The sequence below is a fragment of the Ascochyta rabiei genome, chromosome 9 (assembly GCF_004011695.2).
Source record: "Ascochyta rabiei chromosome 9, complete sequence".
Taxonomy (NCBI): domain Eukaryota; kingdom Fungi; phylum Ascomycota; class Dothideomycetes; order Pleosporales; family Didymellaceae; genus Ascochyta; species Ascochyta rabiei.
The window spans coordinates 834733-856395 of record NC_082413.1 but is presented as its reverse complement, the minus strand read 5'-3'; the positions used below and the strand labels follow the sequence as shown (position 1 = coordinate 856395).

The 21663-nt window shown below is 51.3% G+C and overlaps 6 protein-coding genes across 6 annotated transcripts, besides 11 other annotated features; 3 read left to right on the top strand and 3 right to left on the bottom strand.

Moving 5' to 3' along the window:
- Positions 1-11: 11 nt before the first annotated feature.
- Positions 12-48: a tandem repeat.
- Positions 49-176: 128 nt separating this feature from the next.
- On the top strand, positions 177-4550 carry EKO05_0005842 (regulator of (H+)-ATPase in vacuolar membrane; the record flags this gene model as incomplete). The annotated part of the gene is made up of 5 exons (XM_059636681.1): positions 177-257; positions 317-505; positions 553-2874; positions 2922-3353; positions 3399-4550. The coding sequence occupies 5 exons, from the start codon at positions 177-179 to the stop codon at positions 4548-4550; spliced, it is 4176 nt and encodes a 1391-aa protein (XP_059492664.1).
- Positions 4361-4462: a tandem repeat.
- Positions 4551-4761: 211 nt separating the features above from the next.
- Positions 4762-4828: a tandem repeat.
- Positions 4829-5264: 436 nt separating this feature from the next.
- EKO05_0005841 (uncharacterized protein) lies at positions 5265-6524 on the bottom strand (the record flags this gene model as incomplete). The annotated part of the gene is made up of 1 exon (XM_038945847.1): positions 5265-6524. The coding sequence occupies one exon, from the start codon at positions 6522-6524 to the stop codon at positions 5265-5267; it is 1260 nt and encodes a 419-aa protein (XP_038798856.1).
- Positions 6525-6706: 182 nt separating this feature from the next.
- Positions 6707-7135, bottom strand: EKO05_0005840 (uncharacterized protein; the record flags this gene model as incomplete). Its single annotated transcript, XM_059636680.1, has 1 exon — positions 6707-7135. One exon carries the CDS (start codon positions 7133-7135, stop codon positions 6707-6709), a length of 429 nt encoding a protein of 142 aa, XP_059492663.1.
- A 272-nt stretch (positions 7136-7407) lies between these two features.
- Positions 7408-7444: a tandem repeat.
- Positions 7445-10758: 3314 nt separating this feature from the next.
- Positions 10759-10828: a dispersed repeat.
- A 131-nt stretch (positions 10829-10959) lies between these two features.
- Positions 10960-11455: a mobile genetic element.
- Position 11456: 1 nt separating this feature from the next.
- Positions 11457-11652: a mobile genetic element.
- Positions 11653-12307: a dispersed repeat.
- Positions 11702-11811: a mobile genetic element.
- Positions 12032-12264: a mobile genetic element.
- Positions 12308-12732: a mobile genetic element.
- Positions 12733-13283: 551 nt separating this feature from the next.
- EKO05_0005839 (uncharacterized protein) lies at positions 13284-14888 on the top strand (the record flags this gene model as incomplete). The annotated part of the gene is made up of 3 exons (XM_038939960.1): positions 13284-13633; positions 13690-13941; positions 13994-14888. 3 exons carry the CDS (start codon positions 13284-13286, stop codon positions 14886-14888), a joined length of 1497 nt encoding a protein of 498 aa, XP_038798853.1.
- A 2970-nt stretch (positions 14889-17858) lies between these two features.
- On the top strand, positions 17859-19187 carry EKO05_0005838 (uncharacterized protein; the record flags this gene model as incomplete). The annotated part of the gene is made up of 1 exon (XM_038945846.1): positions 17859-19187. One exon carries the CDS (start codon positions 17859-17861, stop codon positions 19185-19187), a length of 1329 nt encoding a protein of 442 aa, XP_038798852.1.
- A 395-nt stretch (positions 19188-19582) lies between these two features.
- Positions 19583-20853, bottom strand: EKO05_0005837 (uncharacterized protein; the record flags this gene model as incomplete). Its single annotated transcript, XM_038939873.1, has 4 exons — positions 19583-20027; positions 20080-20212; positions 20262-20625; positions 20683-20853. The coding sequence occupies 4 exons, from the start codon at positions 20851-20853 to the stop codon at positions 19583-19585; spliced, it is 1113 nt and encodes a 370-aa protein (XP_038798851.1).
- Between the last annotated feature and the right edge of the window lie 810 nt (positions 20854-21663).

The following is a 21663-nucleotide window of genomic DNA, read 5'->3' as shown; positions in this document are numbered from 1 at the left end:
CGACACGAGTGGGGCGTGGGCGTGGGCGTGGGCGTGGGCGTGCGCGTGAGCGAGAGCTGCAGCAGAGCAACCGACGCATAACCTTGCCTGCCTGACACACGACAGGCTCAGACTCCCCAGCTGTCTGGTTCTTCACGACCATGCGGCACCGGTAGCAGCACAGCGAACGAACTGCAATGCGCGGCCTACTCCCAGGACGGCCGCAGGCTAAGCTGCAAGCTGTCGCCCACGGCTTGTGGGAGGGGAATCAAATCATTGTACGACGTGTGCGCACCACGGCGAAGAACACTATGGTGACTGACGAAAAGTCACCTAGGCATATATCTCTGGCAACGCTCTCGTGATACTCGATCGCCCCAACCATGTCATCCAGACCATCTACATGGACGACGAGGAGGCGCTTGAAGCTGTTGCGCTCGACCAAGGGACGGGCAAGCTTGCAGCCTGCTCGACGCGCCACATGTACATATACCAGCCGTACAGTGTGGAGTATGGGGTCTACAAGGTCGGTGGCAGCAACAAGACTCACCGAGGAGGTGCTGACAGGAGCAGTGGTCGCTGCAGGGCAGCATGGCGCTTCCCAACCAAGCCGATTCCATCACGACACTCTCATGGGGCATGCCGCACGAGATCGTCGCTGGCAGCGCGGCCCTCACTCTCTTCAACACCCACAGCACCATCGAGTGCATCTGGACCAAGGAGCTGGCCAATCCCGTCAAGTTCGCTCACTTTTCTCCCGACGCCGAGCTCATTGCCTCGACAGGCTGGTACGACCGATTGCTGAAGATCTGGCGACGACTCGCATTCGGCACGGCGGACCAGCGCTTCGACTACTACTACCTGCCACACCCCCAGCCCATCACGGGCGTCCACTGGCGACAACCATACAAGGACCAGACCGCCGACAACGTACTATACACAATATGCGCAGACTACAAGGTGCGCGTGTGGGTGCCGGGGGAGCACCACGGCGTCGACGGCATGCATTTGTGGACCGAGGTCGACTTGCTGGGCTCAATCGAGCCAGGCCTTGTGTCGCAAGAGAAGCAGTCGCGGAAACGATACGCCTTCTTCATAGACGGAAAGCACTTCACACACGCGACAGAACGAGCGATGGCGCAGGCTTCAGCAGAGGAGAAAAGCCACGGTGTTGCGCTGCACCATCTCATCGAGGTGGCGAACCGCAGCCCTGAGATATGTGTAGTGCTAGACGACCATGGGAATATGTCGGCTTGGGGCTTTGAGAACATTGGTGCTAGGGTCAAGCTGGTCACCGACGTTTTCAACATTGTGCATGTCGATGGGCTACATTTGCACTTTGCCAACCAACCCGAGGCTATCGAGGACAACGTCCAATTCTATGCATTCATTGGCGAAAGGCCTGACTCGGACTTCACCCTACTGTCACATCACTTCGATGGCCGGATAGAGTGGCTTGAGTCACGAATCGACTATCTCTTCGATCCCTCCCCGCAGGCACAGCGGATATCGAGAAAGGCGATCTGGACGGGACATTCGCACGCTATCAAGAAGGTCAATCGTACAGCCAGCGGCCGAGCTCTCGTCTCGAGAACGGTCACAGACGAGTGCATAGTGTGGACGCAACGGCCGACAGAGCACGGAACCACACTGCATCGACACAGCACTGTCAAGGTCAGCGAGCACATCCACAGAACGGCATTGCTACAGGACGGCAACTTTGTCGTCTTCTTGCACCACAATCACATCGCACTGTGGGATACAAGAGGCCCTCTAGCGGTAGAAATCGCAAGGCTGGAGTACAGACTGCAAGGCAAGCCTCTTTGTCTGCTTGCAATCCCAGAAACCGAAGTTGGCGGCCGTTGCGTACATATCGCGACCATCAGCTCTGAGATGAAGGGTATATGTTGGGAAGTCACAATGCCCTTGCTCACACGAGATCCTGTTACCGGTCGCAAACGCTCGACCGTTGTGCCTCACACAAACGGCTACACCAACGGGCATACTGAGATTTCACTAGATCAATACAGTACCTTCGACTTGGGGTCTGAGGATGATCTTGCGTTTATACTGCCCGTCGATCCAGCTGGTTCAGCGCCAGTCATCTCAGGCTTTCTCGATACTTTCGCGCGCGACATTGCGATTTCGTATAGCAAGTCCGGTGTGATCAAGTCTTGGACAGCTCGTGTCGACACCGAAGAGCACAAGATAGATTGGCTTCTTACCTCGACCGTGGACACCAACGTACACGAGCCGTCACTCGCCAGCGGTACATCTATACGGAAAGCAGCTCTTGTAGATGCTGAGAAGACTACCTTGACCATCTGGAATACTCGAAGTGCACAGCTCGAACACGAAGAAACTTTTGATGGACAAGGCGTCATCCAAGATCTCGACTGGTCTTCCACTCCGGACAATCAGTCCATTCTTGCTGTGGGATTTCCACATCGAGTCGTCATCTATGCGCAGCTACGATATGACTACCTGAACGAAGGTCCATCATGGGTTCAGATTCGAGATGTGCGCATCAGAGACATCACTCCCCACCCCATCGGCGACTCAGTATGGTTAGGCAGTGGCAACCTCGTCATTGGTGCAGGCAACCAACTGTTCATACAGGATGAACATGTCGAGGTGGACGAGGAGTTATTCCCTAGTCTGCGGATGATCTCTCGCAAGACTGCTTCGATTGACATCTTTGCAGCAGTGAGCCGGCTCAACGGTCCGCTACCCATATACCATCCTCAGCTTTTGTCGCAATGCGTTCTCTCTGGGAAAATCGTACTCGTCCAGCGAATCTTGCTACGACTTTATCAGAAGCTAAAGTTTTGGACGGAGGGTGAGGAGCTGAAGAGTTCTTTGGGCTTCCTACCAGAGGATTTCTCCGAGGATGAGGTTAGTCAATCGCATGGTAACAATACTCGATATGCTAAATTGGCTAGGCGCATATGACGGCATCCAAGAGAGAGGTGCAGTCATCGTACGCTGACTTCTCCGACAACGATGAGCCGGAAACTGTGACTGAGGAAGTAGCCGCCAACCTCAAAGATCTCCTAACCACCAAGCAAATGCCTCTGTTGTCGAGTCGCGAGCAATTCCGCCTTGCCGACATTATCGAGTGCATAGGCATGGTCGAGAAGCACCGCCGATCCATCGATGACAACGCAGGCCGTTTCATGCTGTTCTTCCGACAACACGTGCTGAGCGAATCACAGAAAGCACCCCTCTCGTGGCGCGAAATCGTTTGGGCGTTCCACTCGGGAAGCCAGGACATCCTGCTAGACCTCGTGAGCAGGCACTTCAACGGCAAGATGATGTGGCAGCACGCTAGGCAGTGCGGTGTATTCATGTGGATGTCTGATATCAACGCCTTGGTATGCTCCTCCCCGTCGTTCATCTACAATGCTGACTCCACACAGCGTGCTCAGTTCGAAGTCATCGCTCGCAACGAGTACACCAAAACCGACGAGAAGAACCCTGTTGATTGCTCATTGTACTACCTTGCCCTGCACAAGAAGGCTGTGCTGGTCAGCCTATGGCGAATCGCTACTTGGTCCAGGGAACAAGGCGCAACACATCGCTTGCTATCGAACAATTTCCAGGAAGAGCGATGGAAGACTGCCGCGCTGAAGAACGCATATGCACTGATGGGCAGACGGAGATTTGAGTACGCCGCTGCGTTCTTCCTGCTTGCTGATCATCTCCAAGACGCGGTACAAGTGCTGCACAACCAGCTCAAGGACACACAGCTGGCCATTGCTGTGGCGAGAGTCTACGGCGGCGACGACCATCCCGTGCTGCTCACCTTCCTTAAGGACAAGATTCTTCCCCAAGCAGCACGTGACGGCAATCGCTGGCTTGCAACATGGGCGTACTGGCTTCTCGGCCGCCGCGACACCGCCGTTCGCTCCCTCGTCACGCCACTCTCACGCCTCCTGTCGCCGCCCGAGACCCCAAACTTCCTGTCCAAGTCATACCTCACAGACGACCCGGCTCTTGTAGTCCTCTACAAACAGCTCCGCGAGAAATCCCTCCAGACGCTCCGCGGCGCAACCATGATCGGCATGCGCGAGGAATGGGAGTTTGTCCTGCACACCGCCAACCTGTACGAGCGCATGGGTTGCGATGTGCTCGCTCTCGATCTCGTCAAGAGCTGGGAGTTCCTGCTCACGCCGCCCCCGAAGATCGTACCCGGGCGCCCACCACTCAGCCCGCTTATGCCGCGGGACAGCTTCCACGCAAACGGGCCGAACCAGGCTGCCACGGACTTTGACTTTGATCCGAGGAAGTTGCTCAGGCGGAGGAGTAGCTTGGTCGTCGCGGATCTGCCAGCTAGAGAGCATGTGAAGAATGAGTTGGCGCAGACCGACGGTGCGGTTGCCGAAGAGAGCGAGGACGACGGCAACACAGGTGAGGACGACGACAAAAAAGAAGAAGAGGAAGAAGACGAAGAGGAGGAGGATGAGGAGGAGGATGACGACGAACCACCCAAGCCAGCACCCAAAAAACCACCCCCAACCCAATTCCACGAACCGGATGCAAACAGCTTGCTCGACGCTTTCGGCTTCTAATCACCGTACCCCACACACAGCATAGTTTTGGTTCTGCAACAATACACAGCGAAACGCCCATCTGTCAGCACGGCTAAGAGCTAGCTACTACAGTGCAATTTTGAACAAGATTGAGTGAGGTGATGGGAAATTTACACAGAGGCCCTGCCTCTGAAAATATGATGTCTTTGAATACAGACAGCTCTTTGTGTTGATGCTGATGGGCACTATCCTTCTTTTCTTCTTCTTCTTCTTCTTCTTCTTCTTCTTCTTCTTCTTCTTCTTCTTCTTCTTCTTCTCTCACTCTCTCACTCTCTCACATAAACGCACATGTGTGTATCTACGTATATAGATGGCAACGCATATATACCCCACCCCTTACACTTACTACTTCTCGCTCTGCCAAGTCAGAAAGTGTCTCGTCGCGTTATCTCCCATCTTTGCTGTTTGGTTCATTGGTTCATTGGTTCCTGTTTGTGTCTACATCTGTCTTGTCTTGTCTCGGCTTTGTGTATGGGAGGGGTTTCTCTTTTTTCTTTTTCCTTTCGCTTCTTGGTGCGGGATTGGTCGGTTGAGGTGGAAGGGACAAGATGTGCTTGGTGTAGCATGGGGCGTTACATGTATCTTCGTACAGCGTCATTGAAGGGCAATGTTGGTGTTGTGATGGATCTCGAACCAATCTTTCATTACGACATCTAGCTCAAACAGTGCCGGACGACAAACTCTCCTACTTTTTCAGTTCTGTCGCTGGACGGTGCGGTGTTTCTTCGCCGGCGGACAAGACGCCACCTCCCCCGCCTCGGCCCACTGTTTCTCGTCCACGCCAGACAGCACCTCCTCGCTGGTGTCTGGCCAGTTCCTCTCTTCGCTCTTCCCCGGCTGCATCTCCTCGTCCGTCGTCATCCAGGTGTCCTCAGCAACACCGCCGCGCCCACCGACGTGCGACGTAGACGGTGATGACAGTCCCGAGCTCGATGGCTCTTCATCGCTGTCCTGGACAGGCGCCGTACGTTTGCGCTTCCTGTCGCTGGGCGTCGACGAAGCAGCAGCTGGCAGAGCGTCGACGGGGAACTCAGTCAGCGCAATAGCGAGCCGTGGCTTCCGCTCAGCTCCTGAGACCGCCTCGCCAGCAGCGATCCGAGCTCGAAGCACGACAGCCTTGGCCATCAAGTCGAAGACGGCTTTATTCTTCGGCTGGGCCTTGTCATGCGCAGATATTATCTGCCCACGCACAGCATCGACTCCCCGTGGCACTACCCGCAACGGATTCGGCGCAGCATTGACAGCGTCGGCCATCACCTGCAACTGCGCGGTGCTTAGCTTGCAGTTTTCGGTGAAGCCGAATCTGTGGATACCAGATTCATGGCAGAAGGTGTTGATAGCCGTATATAAGGCACGACGCTCGGCGACGCTCCAGTGTACCCTCGCCACTTTCTGCGTGTATGTCGCATCACGACGACGGGCGAACTGCAGGATCCACTTGTTGTACGACGTCCGAAACCTCTTATCGTTTGGATTGACGGTGGTCAACATGTTGGTGTTGACGTAGATGTCCTGGTATGCGTGCGTGTCGCGGTTCAAGCGACGGAAGAAAATGACGACGCTCCATGTCTCTTGCTGCTCGCCATCGCCGCGTTTCCACTGGTGTTGGGATGTACCGGGCACCCGCACCCAAGGCGATCCTTTCTTCGTCCTTGGGACTTTCGACGTTTCGACGTCTGGTACTATGATGCTTCCTGGCTCCTCAGAAGCGCTGGCTTGCGCTGGCGCTACCTCCGGCATTTCTGTCTCCTGAACAAAGACACCGCCCGCAGCATCGGTGTATCGGTAGGTCACGATGACTTTCCTCGCATCTGTGGGATGTGGACGGATGGTCTCGGTGCCTTCGCGTAAAGTCTTCGCCTTGTGCTTGCATACACGAGAGGAGTACGGGCCAGTCGATCTGGTGGCTTGTCTGGCAGGTGAAGGCGTCTTCTGATCGTCTGAAGGAGCCATTAGCTTTGTTCGTTGGACGCAGCGTGGCTCCTGAAGTTACTCGCCGTCTTCACTGCCGCGTTCTTCTCCAGCAAGCAGCTTGTCGTCGTCCAGCTGGGCTTTCTCAACACCCACGTTGGAAGACCGTGCTGTGGTGTTCTGCCTTGGAACTTCTGGATCCCATGTCAGTTGCTGAACGCATTCTACAAGCGCTGTGCAGTGTGCTCACCATCTTCTACGTCCCCGTCATACTCCGCAGGCTGCTCAGAGATGCCGTCGAGACTTGAGAAGGCCGCTTCGCTATTCCGCTGATACGGTGCGTCGAGATATTCGTAATCTGTTGAGAACCGCCAGCCAAAATCACGAGAAAGCTCCTGAGGTCGCGAAATACCTCCTGCAACAACATCGTCTTCCCCCATGATCGTATCACTTACCGCCGCCGCAGACGCTTCACCATCCTCTACGACTACCGTCGAAGCATCTACACCAGGCGTTGTCTCGACCAATATCACCTCACGTAGCTCTTCTCTCGGCTTGAGCGGGTGCCCTTTCGGCCGCTTGAGCAAGTAGTCAACTGTCCAGCATTCATTAGCAACTACCACTCCACTCGCGCTCCGCAAAGAGACATACATGCGCGCAACGGCTCTCGCCAGCCCGTTTTCGGCTTCGACACAAGAACGGAAGTAGAGCTCTTACTGTTCTCCATGGTGTTATCAAGACACAAGTGAATGACCAAGATAATCAAGGCGGACAAGGCCACGAAGTTGTGTTGCAGTGGGCGGAGTGCAGAAAGTGTCGTGCTGAAGCTGCAGAAGGTGCAGCTGATGTTTATGTGCAAATTAGGTGGAAGCTTGAACGGACAAGGGCAGGGATGGAAGGCGCGAGTTGGAGCTAGAGCTTGGTTGGCGACGGGGAAGGTGAAGGTGAAAGGGAGAGTGCAGTTCTACGGTAGGGGAACACTTTGCTAGCCATACAGGTCTTGAGGTTATAGGTGAATGCGGTGCGTTCAGGCAACCTGGCGGACCTTGAAGGCATGGTAAGATGTACGCACAGTTTGTCTGCACTAGAGATTGCATTGGAAGCATGCATGAATTTCCACTCTTGTATCGATCTTCCAATCTGTCCGCAAACACCGTGCCCTGTGGGTTCACAATGTGACCTCAAGCAGATGTACATTGCTGTACGTCCAGATCACGTCTTGGGGAAGCAATCGACAACAGCGAGCGACAGCGTGACTCTCCTGACATCTTCCCTGTCTCAAATCACTGCAAGTCTATCTGGAGCCGCCTGCTCTTCACCTCGTCCTCGTCTCGTCTACTTTTCACCTGTGTCATTCGACTAGACCCTGCGCCTTCTTGTGCGCTTCTTGTACCTGTTGATCTCATATGGTTGTTGCTGTTATTATTGCCTCTTCGACGCGATATTCAACTCAACCTAACGTTTTCAGCTGTATCGACTTCAGCCCACGACCATGTCTTCTATGCGCCATCGGAGAGGCGCGTCTCCGTCAGACGAAGATTGGGCGGGTTCAGAGTCTTCAGGTGTGTTTCAGATACAACGGAACGGCTGTAGTAAGGCACTGATATTGTGCTGTAGATGACAGTGATGGTATATACGACCAGACACCAGTGATTGTACGCACCGTGGCCAAGAAAACGGCGTATGTACAGCGGCATAGACGCATATCCGAAGTGCAAGAGAGGATTGATGAGATCGGCAAGTCTACACGCGAAACTGCCAGCCGTCTTGCAAGAGATGAGGCCGGCGCGCGGCGCGATGTCGAAGTGGAAGGTAGGCGATGCTTCCGTTGATTGCGTGGAAGAGGCTTGATTAACTAACATTCCTTTGAAGATGGCTTTCGCCAAAAGGGAGTGGCGCGGAGGTAGTCTGTGGGTTCTAGAAAGAAGATCTGGACAGAGCCCGAGCCCACGGCAGAGGAGAAGCAATGGGGCGAAAACCTATATGCGGCCGCTGTTTGTCAGTTCTCAAATCCCCTTGTGCTTTTCAGGGCTTGCTGACAGGTAAACAGTGGCGTGGGAAGACAACACGACGTCTGGCGAGTCAGAAGACGATGAAGCTTACGAGTCAGCACGCGAGCATGATCGTAGGTCTCGGCAACAGCTGTCGAAGGAGTAATACAACGGCGCGGCAATCGATGGGGTATCCGCTCGAATCTTTTCAATTTTCCGGTGAGGACTAGGATGAGCAATCGGGTGAGCTCGCACAGTTGAATGACGGTGTCAGTGTGAGAGACGTTGCCCTCTCGTAGAAGTTCTAACACTTCTGGCTGCCACTAAAAGGTGCTTTTATTCGCAATACAGGCGACGGTCCCCGCTGGACACAGACTCTGGGCGAGCTGTATGAGCCAGAGTACTGCGGAGGCCAGTTAGAGAAGGCGCTGGAGACTTCTCGTTTTGTCTCGTTGATTCAGCCAGTGATAAATACCAGGAGCCTTACAATGTTTGCTCGGCTGTAGCGAGGCGTGAAGTCAGACGATAGCAGGTAGAAACACAACCACAAACGGCTGTATCAAGCACGCCGCGATGCAGATAACCCAAAATTGAGAAGTCGAACCACCGGGTAGTCACTGAGGTATACAAGGATCCAAATCCCCATGTCAACTGCCAATCTCGCTCAATGCAAATCTACTTGCGAAACGGAAAAAAAGTCAAAATAGTTGTGCCTATGATATTGCTTCGCGAGCGCAATCGCCACTACAAGTTCAGTGTGAAAAACGACCAAGATAAGGCGAACTGTCAAGGGATACCGGAATGGTTATTTTGGCAGCGAAGGAGGTATAGGAATTTACGGGAAATGGGTTTGATAATTATTGGAGTGTACTTGTACGGAAGTGGGTTTTGTGCACCTGCTCGACGATCTGATCCCATACGCCTGAGCCGTCCAAGATCGATGCGATGCGGCTCGATCCCGTTCGAGGGTGGAGATCGGCCATTGTGGTTATGTCTTTGGCGCGCAAGAGGACGATCGCTATTTCTCCACAATGCCGCTCTTCCGGATTCGCTCTACGACTGAGTTATCGTGGCGCTGTTTTTGGACTTCTCCACCTAGTCAATATCTGTTACTTGTCAATTCTGCGCCTCGTGAGAGTTTCTTTGTTGGGATAGCGGGCTCAGTTTTCCACTAACCTTCCCGCCTCTTCGCGGCTGTTATTGTGCTTGGAGGAGCCTCAAGACTTGCCTTCTTCTTTGGGTCATACCCTTGAATGCAGCGGCATCTATGACCCACTTTGTAGCCTTGTCGTGCCGTTGCCGCAAAGCTTCCAACAGACCTCAACACCAAATTTGGTCGGAATTTGTCGAAGCACATGGCTCTTTCGTTGCCTTTCTCTTGATCCCTACGATATTACACATGGCTCTAGTATTCACGATCAGTTTTGCTGCGCAGACACTCGATGAGTCAACGGCATTGCGATATGAGAGTTGCGCGGCATATTGGACGCAAGAGCCATTGGCACCTTGGAGATGGCACGTTCTAGACGGGTCCTCGAACGGTATCTTTCTTCCGAGTGTCTTCCTCCTCCGCATACCCGAGCAGCCGGCAGAGAGCCCCTGGAGGGGAGATGGCTTCGTTCTAGGCATTTTCGATGTTGACGCTACAAACTGTTCTTCCAGATATCCCTTACGTAGTGAGGCTTTGGTGGAACTCTGTGTCCTCGCTCTCTCGGGCTCGTCGACTTCAGCCGCTCTTTAGTTCGCTCTTCGCACGATACCCGGAGGAAACCTCTTCTAGTTCTTACTCAATGCATACGACGAATATCTGAGTTCAAAGAGACACATCCATCTAACCGATGCGGTGGGTCACTGGCGACGACAATACCTGAAGCTAGATGCACGCTGCGGCGGTGCTTACGCCAGCCGTCTTCGCTGTTGCCAAAGTTGTTAACAAACAAGTCAAGCAAATTACAAGGCGACACTTGATTCAGCCTGATATCTGGCTAACACAAGCAACTTGATCAACTTACTTGAGCCAGTAGTGTACGCGTACATGACACGCATTAGCTTTCTGCTTAGTCAATCCAGTCAGCCAGCCCGGTCAGCCCGGTCAGCTCAGTCAGCTTAGTAAGTAAAAGGGCGTAGGTCCAATTGTCCCAAGAGCTTTATGCATCTTCTCGCTTCTTTTTCAGCTAATTAGCCGAACTTGTCTACTATCTGGGGTAACCAAACAGGTCACACTTATTAAAGGTTTTTGTTGGCTAAGAATCGATTTCTTGCAGATTTAGGCAGAAAAACCCATATTATTCAACGTGAATATTTGCAAGTAAGCCAAACAAGTTGATCAATTCGACTTGCTTGTTGACAACTGTGGCTGTGGCGCACGTGGTCTATCTTTTGATGGACTCGACTCTGACTAAAGCCTCAAAGTGGATCGAAACAAGCTCGCCAAGACGGAAGAAGCAATGCGAAGTTCAAAGACAAGCTTTCAGGTGGGTCTGGGGCTAAATTAACGTGTTTCACCACAACCACGCAGTCGAATTAAGTAAGGTTTCAAAGCATGATAGATTAGATAGCTCTACATTAAGTCCTGTTGTGGCCTTACACGTGGCATTTGCTACACGTTAGTAGTGCTCGCTGACGCCGTGGGGCAGCGTCAACCTGGGCCTCCTCCTTAACCACATTATTAGCCTATAAGACTAGTAATTGAGCTTCCTTAACCTGTAGAGCTCCCCTACGTGCTATATACTGTCTATGCTTTTAACACTTATATTACTAGCGTTAATTTAAAGCACGTAGCTTAGCGTTCTTCTAAGTTAAGATTGTTGCTAACTGCATTGCAAGCTAACAACCCTTAACAAGCTGGGATATAGCTTAACTAGTTAGACTCTGTAACTAACGCTTAAGGAGATCTTATACAAGGCAAGCTTGCTGCTAAAGCTGGTCAACTGTACGTGGTGTCTCTGCTGTCTACAGCCCTGCTGGTCCTGCTGCTGTCCCTGGTGGTAATAGTGTTCTAATAACAGTGAGGCATGACAGGACACGCTCTGGATTAAATAGGATAAGCCCTGTTGCTTAAAATCCAGCCTTAATATTGCTCTCTAATAGAGCAGTTGGTCTAATCCTCAGGTACATCTATAGGAAGTTAAGCTTATTAATATAGAAGATGCTTTAGCGGGCAAGCTTAGACACCTTATGTCCATACACCACCTTAAGAGGAGAGTAGCAGCCAACGTCTAGTGGCTAGAGAAGGTGTAAGGTGTGAGGAGGCATACAGAGGGTAATGATCATGTTGTCCTTACAGTACTGATCAAACTCAGGTGTAGCGTAGCTGCTGTGACCGTTAAGGATAAGTAGCTAACAAGCACCTAATAAGCGAGTCTGTGTGTGCCTGTTAAAGTGCTTCACCCAGTCAAGGCCTAGCTCATCTGTTGTCCAGCCGTTGTCACTAACAGCAACAGTCCAGTCAGGTGGGAGGTCTTAATACCAGTTAGCCTAGTAGAGCTTCCCTGCTAGTATAAGGAAGGGTAGGATAGACTAACCTGACGCGTTAACACACTTAATTGTTGTCACCTACTCACAATTGCCTGGCTGAACGACAGTAGCGCGTCTAACTGTGTTAGAGCTAGTAACAACCTTAGACGTTGAGGCAACACCTATTATAAACCTAGTCTTATTAAAGTTGTAGATGTCCTTATTAGGTATCCCATATGTAAGGCGTGTCTCCTCTACCAGCCTGAACCACGCGCTAATCCTGACAGGATCTTCACAGCGTGCCCTTTGTGAATGGAATTTCCTATTCCACTTTGTCTAGAGTTCTGGCTGGCGCTTAATAAAGCGTGCTACCCAGTTCTTGCCTAGCAAAGGAGGAGGAGGATTTTGGCCGCAGGCAGCGAGGAGAGTGTCTGCTATTCGTCGCACATCAATAATCTAGGGTAGAAATCTACAACAATCAAGGTCTAAGATCTACTAAATAAGGGACTGCTCTTTAACAGGGCTAAGCTTAAGGTTGACAGACGTTGTCGCGTCTTTTGACTTAATGCCCTGGAGGCGGCGGCGGAGCGTTGTACAAGGCACCTGGTAGAGCAAAGTAGCCCTATTTTTTAACTAAACGCGTCCTAATTTAACAGCAGAGGCAGCAAGAAGGCATCTACCCTCTGTAAGGGAGGCTTAAGTACGTTGTGGTTGAGCCATTACAGTTGGGATGAAAGAAGTTTGACGCGTTTTGGTGGGGTTGGCCGGATACTGGTGTTGGCCGCTTACTGGTGAAACACGTTATGGATAGCACGGCAATAAGCATGCGGTGCCCTTCATCCAGCCACGCCAACTGTATTGCCAGATATCCTGACACTCCAGCTTACAGCAGCATTCAATAGAACGCGCGGCGCCTCCTTAAAACGAAGTTGATTTACGAGCAACCTGTTGGGATGATGTATCTCTCGTGCTTGCCTCCAATGACCGTTGTTCGGCCACCCGTTAACGTTGTTGGCAGCTGGCGGGTATACCCTTCTATGCAAGGGCCCATGTCCATTTCAAATTACTGCGGATATAACGGAAGGCATATTCCTGCAGGTCATCCCCACAGCACCTGAGGCTTTTTCCCGTGGGGTTGGCTCAACAGCCCTTGTGACGTCAGCTCGTGATGTCCTACCGATACTACCTACGGTTGTCACCCAAATAATGATGACGAGCAGACGACTGGATAGATCGGCAAGACGCAGTAGCTAGTTCAGTACAAAAACTGCCGGTGCAAAGCTATATAAATAGTGACCGTTGAGCCGCTGTGGTAGCCGATAGTCTATTCAAACAGGCGCCACTCACTGCAAACATGAGACATTCTTTCATACCCGCTCTCTCGTCTCTGGCAGGGTCAGCCATCGCTCTTCCTGCGCCCCAGGCATTTGCGCTCCATGGACCTGTTGATCCATCCCAAGTGGTCAGCGACCAAGTGTTGCCCACTGGGTCATCAGGCTCGCTGCACGGTTCAGAGGCATTGATTGGCTTCGCATCATCGAATCCGATCTCCACTGAGTCAACCGTCATCCCAACTGATGAGTTTGAACTGGGACCCGGGCAGTCAGAAGATGCTGATCTTGGCCTCTACATTGATCTCACAAACGTGAAGAACCCTCAGCCCATTCGAGGTGGCACAACAGGACCTACTGACCCTGGGCCGAGGTACGTCAACAAATTTCAGAAAACTTCGATGAGAATAAAGGCTAACGTATATCAAGAACTGATGCATATGACGCACTTAACAGCGATCTTTTTGCTCCGCCTACAACTGATTCAGGCGATGTGAAGAACGCAAAGTGGCCGTTCGGGCTCTCACACAATCGCCATGGGCTGGCAGGCGCAGGTTGGGCGCGCTCGCAGAACTCTGATCAGCTGCCCATTGCAACTGCGATGGCCGGTGTCAACATGCGACTTAGCCCTAACGCTTACCGTGAGCTTCACTGGCACAAGCAAGGAGAATGGGCTTTGATGTATGCTCTTAATTTTGATAACGGAGAGTGTTTATACTGACCGAGGATTCAGGCTCAATGGGTCAGTTCGTATCCAGTCGATGAACGAGGCTGGTCAGACCTTCATCGACGACGTGACAGCAGGAGATGTCTGGTTCTTCCCACCAGGAATCCCTCACTCAATCCAAGCCTTTGATACAGGGTGTGAGTTTCTGCTTGTCTTCGATGATGGCGCCTTCAGCGAGGACAATACCTTCCTCCTCTCCGAGCTCATGGAGCGCAACCCTAAGGAAGTTGTAGCCAAGAACTTCCGCACCTCAACCAAGACTTTCGACAGCCTGCCTGATGGCCAGCTCTGGATTTTCCCAGGTACTCCGGCGCCAGCCAATATTAGCGAGCAGAACGTCACAGGGCCTGCCGGTATAATCCCAAAACAGACACAGTACTCGTACCACTTCTCGCAGCAGGAACCTCTCAAGGTACCTGGTGGATCGATCAAGATCCTCGACCCTACCACATTCCCTATTGCTGACTCATTCTCTACTGCGTTAATTACCGTCGAGCCCGGTGCGATGCGTGAGATGCACTGGCACACGACGTCTGACGAATGGACATACTTCATCCAAGGCTCCGCCCGTCTGACAGTCTATCAAGCGCCCGCTTCATCGCGCACATTTGACTTCACTGCAGGTGACGTTGGTTATGTGCCTGTTCCCAACGCTCATTACCTCGAGAATACTGGTAACGAGACCTTGATCTTTCTGGAAGTGCTGCAGGCCAAGGAATATTCAGACATCAGTGTCAATCAGTGGCTCGGTCTCACACCTAAGCAGATTGTCAAAGATCATCTGAAGGTTAGCGATGGTTTCTTGGCTACGCTGAAGAAGGATAAACCGATCATTGTGCAGGGTAACCCCGATTTGACCACTACAGATTTCACGCCATCTGCAGGTGGATCGTACAAGTGAGGCATGCAGCACTGTGAACACTGAAATAGAATACGTAATGAAATCCAGTCTGATAATGCCATATGAACGCTGCCTTTTCTCTCTCGTTACCATAAATTGTTCGCGTCTACTTGGTCTCTACCGCCTTGTTGATCTTTTGGCACTAGATGTGCCAATCTTCAATCTGTAACGGTAGCATTCAGTCGCCGTTGTTACTTCCTCCATTCATCTCCGGTTCACATAACTGTTCGTCAAGGAATCCCATCTCATCCAACAATCCCAACCTTCCAACCCACCTTTCAGCAACCTTAACCCCATGCCACTATCTAACCCGATGCCACCCCTCCTGCCTGAACCTCTGCAGCACTAAGATAGCGCAGATATGCACTGTCTGTTGGCCACAGCCAAAACCTCCACCTTTCGCTGGCCCTTCACCACCAGCTCCTCTCTCTTGCGCCTCGGCGAATCTATGGTTGGCAGGGCTAGAAGTGCTTCATACAGGCGATGTTTGTGTTCCTCGAACGTTTTGTACAACGCTTCAGAAGGCGGTTACATGTACCCGGTGCACAACCCAAATATACCCCAACCAAACGACTCGTGGTCTAGTTCGCCTGTGGCAAGCACCTCTTCCAGAAGGTCGGCAGTCGTGTCCCAGAGGTGCTTGAAGATTTGCAAGTCTTCTTTGGCAGGGCCGGGGATTTGCGCACTGCCTATGCAGTCTTGGGCTACCGCAAGAGATGTTGCAAGGCATTTCGAGGAGGGGCCACAGGGTTTGGCATGTGGGTGGGGGGCACGAGTGAACACAGTTGTATCGGCGTGTGTTGTGTACGGGCCGTGGGAATGAATGAGACCTCGGGTGTGATGAAGTAAGTAGCGGAAACGCTCTATTGTGGGCACGTGCGATGCGTCTGTTCGGATATCGGCGTCCGTTGGTGATGCTGTGGTTGGTGGGGTTTGGGTCAACATCGCTAATTGCGCATACAATGGTCGTGCCGATCGCCGCTGTCGTGCCTGTTGACTGTTTGGAGCGCGATTGAAGTGTTAGATCGCCTTATTGCGGATGTCGCCATCTGAAGATAGATCTGCACCTGTGGTGAGACACCTGATAATTGATGGCGTGACCGCGTTACCAGGAAAGTTCATCGACCGTTGGGTGATGAACTTTCAACCAGGGGACGATTGATACTTGCCTGGAATACATTGAAAAATCACCAAGAAGAAATAGACAACCGAAAACAGTATTGTACCGCCCATCAGGAGCTTGGTTGTCCATACATGCCATCGTTGTATGGCAACTCGAGAATAGAAGTAGCCAATGGAGAACTTGAGGGTACAATTGGCCAGGAGGTAGAGGAGCTCGCACAGATAGTAGAACTTTGGACCGTTAGACAGACTGTAGAACTTCAGAAGAATGTAATGCAACCTACGAGTAGAGCAATTCTCGCATCACGGTCTTTTAGTTCCCATCGGTGTCGCCCGGTTCCATGTAGTGCAGCAACTATTTGGAAAGCCAGGTACACAGTGAAGATGGCCTATGGCATTTAAGAAGATTTTGAAAAGCGACTCCAGAGGTCAACATGTGAATCATACCAATGTTGCAACCATAAACCTATGTGACAAATCAGCATCCATGCCAACATGAGAGAGTTGTGTGCTGTAGCTTACGAATCGTCCACGCCCCTTGTGTGCATCAATTTCCCACGTACATAAAATCGTAGACTGACTGCCAACCAAGAAGGAACAAGGAACAAAGTCGCCACAGCGAGCACTTCGTTCCGGCGGCTATCCATGGTTGTTGCTTGTTCCATGCTTAGGATATCAACCAAGAGGGACAATCCGGTCCGTTTCAAGGTTTCCGTCAAAGTCCATGGACGGAGTTTACTCGAAAAAGCGAACAGGGGAGTGTAGGAAAAGTGGATAGAGAGCGGTTGTTATGGCGAAGTCACCAGCAGTAAGGCGTCGACTTGCGCTACATGGCGTTCTTGTTTTAGCTAGGTCGCGGTTCCACGAATCCAGACACGGCTAGATTCAAGGCATAGGACGCTATTGCCGGCTTTTTGATGACAGGGATGAGCTGAAAGGCGACTCTGACGTTCCTGCTCGACATCTCCTTCTTATCCACATCCACTATACAACCAACAGCTATATCCTTCGCGCACTGCACAACTCTACTAATCGTCGCAAATGTCTTTACAGCAAGTGGCACCGTCTTTGCGAAAATTACGGACATTCTCAATTTCATCCAGGAAATTTGTACATTCACGCCTTGACCGTTGTGGCCTGCCCAACACGTGCATTACACACCACTACGCATTGCAGTAGTGGACACGTTTTTCCGCCCCCGGCTGCTGCGAATTTCTATCCTTGATGATGGTCGAGGTGTCAATTGTGCCACGCAACACGATTTGCTATCGAAAACAACCGCTTGTGGAAGAACAACATGTCACTCAAGCACTGCGACAACGTCAAGCAAGCGAACATATTTTCAAGCTGCAGCTACCTAGTTGGCAAACTTCATGCATCCGCTGGTAGACACAGCTAGATTGCGCAAGTTGTTAAACGACGATCTAAATTACATGTCACTTCTTATCTTTCGCACAGAGTACGTCGGTGCAGCCTATAGATTCCGACAGTCAGACGCTTTTGCCCACGAGTTGCAGGCGAACAAAATTATCATGTAGCTCCGTCGTGATCTGTGACCACCAAAAAGTACCGTTGCCAACCCTGTGTTAAGGAAGTACTGACGAAGCAATTTTTTACAAGCTGAAATCGCCGGGTGTGTGCAGCGGACAAACACACGATGTTTGGGGAGAAGCGAGAGACAAATCTTGCTGTCTCAGACACGTGGACTCGCCTGTACAGTTAAAATACTGCGCGACACCTCCAACTCACTCAGCTCACTGACATTCAGTAATCGCCCTTACTTATACGTGAGTTCCCGAAAGCTCAAAATTGCTTGGTCGAAGACACACCAACCACCTGTGGCCAGCTATGACACTTCCAGAGGGACTTCGCTACTACATTCTTCGCGACAATGTCGCGGTCCCACTTGCTCCGATCGACCAGTTACCCTTCCAACTCCAAGATCTCCCGCGCCAACTGACACCTTGTCAAGCTAGCGATGCTGGCTGGAAACTTGTTGGAAAGACTCAAGTGCGTTCGTCAATGCTCGCGATCCAGGCCCCTGCTGCCTTTTTCAGCCAGCCAGTGCCGCCAACAAAGACTACATATCTCGCACCCGACCATGAAGTCCGTGAAAACCCACTCTTCTCAGCACAAGAACTTTGGCCTCTGCGAAAGGTTCCATCTAAATCAGTAGTTCATCCAAAACAAACCAGTCTTCCTCCGACAAACCTGTCTTCCCCGGCACGCACAGCATTCGTGACCGACGTGATCGAACCTGTCTGCTCGAGAAATACACAGCGTCCAAATCATTGCACCCTTACACCATCTCACACTCAGCCTGCCTCAAGAATGAAGGAGTATTGCGATTTCTGGATGAGAACGGGTGAATGTAACTACGCAGATTTCACGAAGTCGAGGGAGGGGAAAGGATGCATATACAAGCATGAGATGCCTTCCGATCGCAACAAACTTCGCGAGCTAGGATTCCCCCATGGTGTTCCGAGATGGTACAAAGAGAAGACTGCCATCGCTGCTGCCGGCGGCTTGAATTGGTCGAGAGGCACGGTTCAGGACAGCCATGACCGAAAGCTCTCAGAAGAACCCCGAGCCTCACGAGCCTTCAGCCCTCCAAAATTCATCAACATTCGCAATGAAGAGATGTCGAAATCGATGACCGTCGATCCACAAAAAGCACCTGTTGAAGTTGGAGACCTTATTTCTTTCGATGACTCACCTGCTGCAACAACCGCATCAAGTCCTCAGGCATTAACCAGCTCTTGCTCAGGCAGCACTTCTGATGACACCGAGGTCCTTGTCTTCCCGCCGTCGAAACTACTCCTTCAGACCATGGCTTCCACATTTCGCGAACATGTAATGCAGATTCCAGATAAGGCCTCCGAAGACATGAGTGGAAACCAGCCAGTGAGTGACTCTTCCTTGGCGTCTGACAATAAGAGCCACGCAAAGCTCTTCACGTCACACCCAAAGCATAGATCGCGTCAGCGCAAGCCTGTTGAACATCCTGCCAACTCTGGTTCCCAAAATGGCCTAGCCAGATCCAAGCATGCCACCAGCAGCAATTCCAAGAAGGCCGAAAATCTGAGCAAGGGTGGCAAGCGCCGCGGCAACGGCATAGATCCGCAGACTACGATTACGCAGCGCCAAAGTGCGCTCCACGAGAAAGATAAGCAGTAGGGGCGCTCAGTTTTCTCCGACGTTCAGCAGAATATCTCTATTAAGGCTGCGTCGGCTTTAGCGTCATGGGAAAAACATCTACAAAGTAGTGAGACCCTGATTGTGGATATTGATTTATGTATGATGCGAGATGGAAGAAGGACTGTGATGAGCACACATGGCTTCTTTCACGTGGACTTTTGTATAATACATTGATTGGTACGAGCATATCGTCGTTCTTTCATTTCTACTTTCACATTTTAGACAAATTCTTGATCTCCCGTTGTTCTGAGCAACAACCTTCCATCGCAAACACGGCTGTTCCAAACGCTTTCCTACCATTTCACCAATCACACGTTAAAAACAGTACATAGAAAATCGAGTCGGCATAGATACCTACGTAACAAAAGAAACATTCAAGCCCAATCCTCATTCCTCGAATGGGGCTTTGTGTCGTCAACCGTCAGGCTCACATGTGTAGTCCTCATAATCTCACCAGCTTTTCCCTCTACAATGTGCGCGTTCGACCCTGCGGCATCAGGCAAGATGGTCTTCTCGCTACTGTCGTCAGACTCGTGTTCTTCCTGCTTCACCCGCCTCGTGTTCGTTTTGCTGTCATAGTCCGGTAATACGTAACTGTTCCCCATCGTCCTACGGTTCGTGCCCATGACGCTCTCAGAAAGTATCCGATTAAGGAAGTTCTCGAACAGGCGACGAAGAGGAGGTAGGCTGGCAGTGAGCGAGCCCACCAATACCTCCGATACTGATAAGATGGAGAGGTTCACGCTTTCGTAGGCAACATCTTTCGATTCGCTTAGAGCTTTGATCTCGTACAACTTGACGCCGGAGATGACCGTTGTTCTGTGACATGAATCAAAGACTGGTAAACACCACAGAGAAATTGCACGCTTACATGAAGCCAAGTAGGAAAACCACGCGAACACCCCACATCACTCGCGGAGGCAATTGCACCTTTGCAGTGTATATGAGCGGCGCACAAGTGTAGAAAAGGTCTGATACGATGTTTGAAGCAGCACCACAGTATCCTATCATCTCCGTAAGCCAACGAGTCAAAAAAGTATTGCTGTCCCTTACCTGATACAAGTCTAGCCTTGGGTCCCCAGCAGTATCCAGGCAAAGCATTATCCCAATGCTTCGCGATCGGGCCGCATTCCACAAATACAATGATATAGGGAAATACCACATTGAAGCCAGCATGGACAACAACTGAAACCCAGATCAACATACGAAAAGTCTTCGAGAAGTCGAGCTGCAGCATAAAGGCGCAGATGCTGAACTTGAGGGCGGCCATAGAGGTCAAGTTGAAGGTCTGTGCAAACCAGAGGTACTGCAGATATTTTGCAATGTCCTGTGGCGTCACAGAAGGATCCCAAGCATGCTTGCCAGCTCCGACCCATGCGCACATGTAGCCAAAAGTCGATCCAACAAGAGCGCAGGCCTGTACATGCGATCAGAAAATGGTAGCCAGTAACAGGTAACTGAGATCATGACTTACCTGCGCGAAAACAAGGAGCAAATCGCTCACATTGTAATACTTTTTGTTCCTGATATTGTTTCCTACACGAAGGGCTACGAAGGAGGTGCTAACGAGAGCCAGAAATGGATAACTGTATTTGATGGCGTCTGACCTGTCATCCAAGGGCAGGTTTGATGTTGGTGCAGACATTTGTTCTCGGTTCAGGTAGTGCTGGCTAAAGTAATCTTTGAGGGGTGCGTCAATCGAACGGACTGCTTGTTACATCTTTGTCGAGCTGTTGTTACCGAAAACAACCAGTGTTATAAACCAAAGGGCACCAGGGGTGCGGTGATGAGCATACAGGAAAACGATGGAACGTGGGTCCACTGTGCCACCTTCAACAAGCGGGACGGGAGCTGAAAACGATGGTTGAGCGACAGGCAGAATACGGAAGGTGTCTTTTCAGATAAAGCGTCTGATCTTCCTGAAGCGCCGGTACTCGACGTCTGTGTCTTCAGCATGAAGCTGTCCGGGCTGCTGTGCAAGAACGTCTTGCCCTTCACTTTACGTCAACAGTACTCGCTGTCACCACAAGCTCAACTTGCATCAATGGACATTTGCGTACATATGCATACACGTGGTTCGGAGAGATCTCATCTCGAGCACCTTTCTTCAATAAGACAAGGTTTCCATTCGAAGGATGCTTCGCAAGGGGCTGCAATATCAGGAGATCTTATTCGCATCGAACATCCGAGATCGATCCTTCCCAGATCAAATGATATTGGTGTGCACCGGCACATCTTCACTTCCATCCCTGGTAGCACAAAGCGAGCAACCTTCAGAGCACTTCATTTCACCTTGGTTTTGTGGGGAAGTGTAGCTTCTTATACAGTAAACGGGCAGAATGCGAGTAAGTACGATTCACTCGTCGGAGAAGTAGTGTTCTCAAAGAAACGATGTAGTAAAACCGATGGTAGTGGTCGCTAATCGCCACGGGTGGGTCAACTGTGCCACAATCCT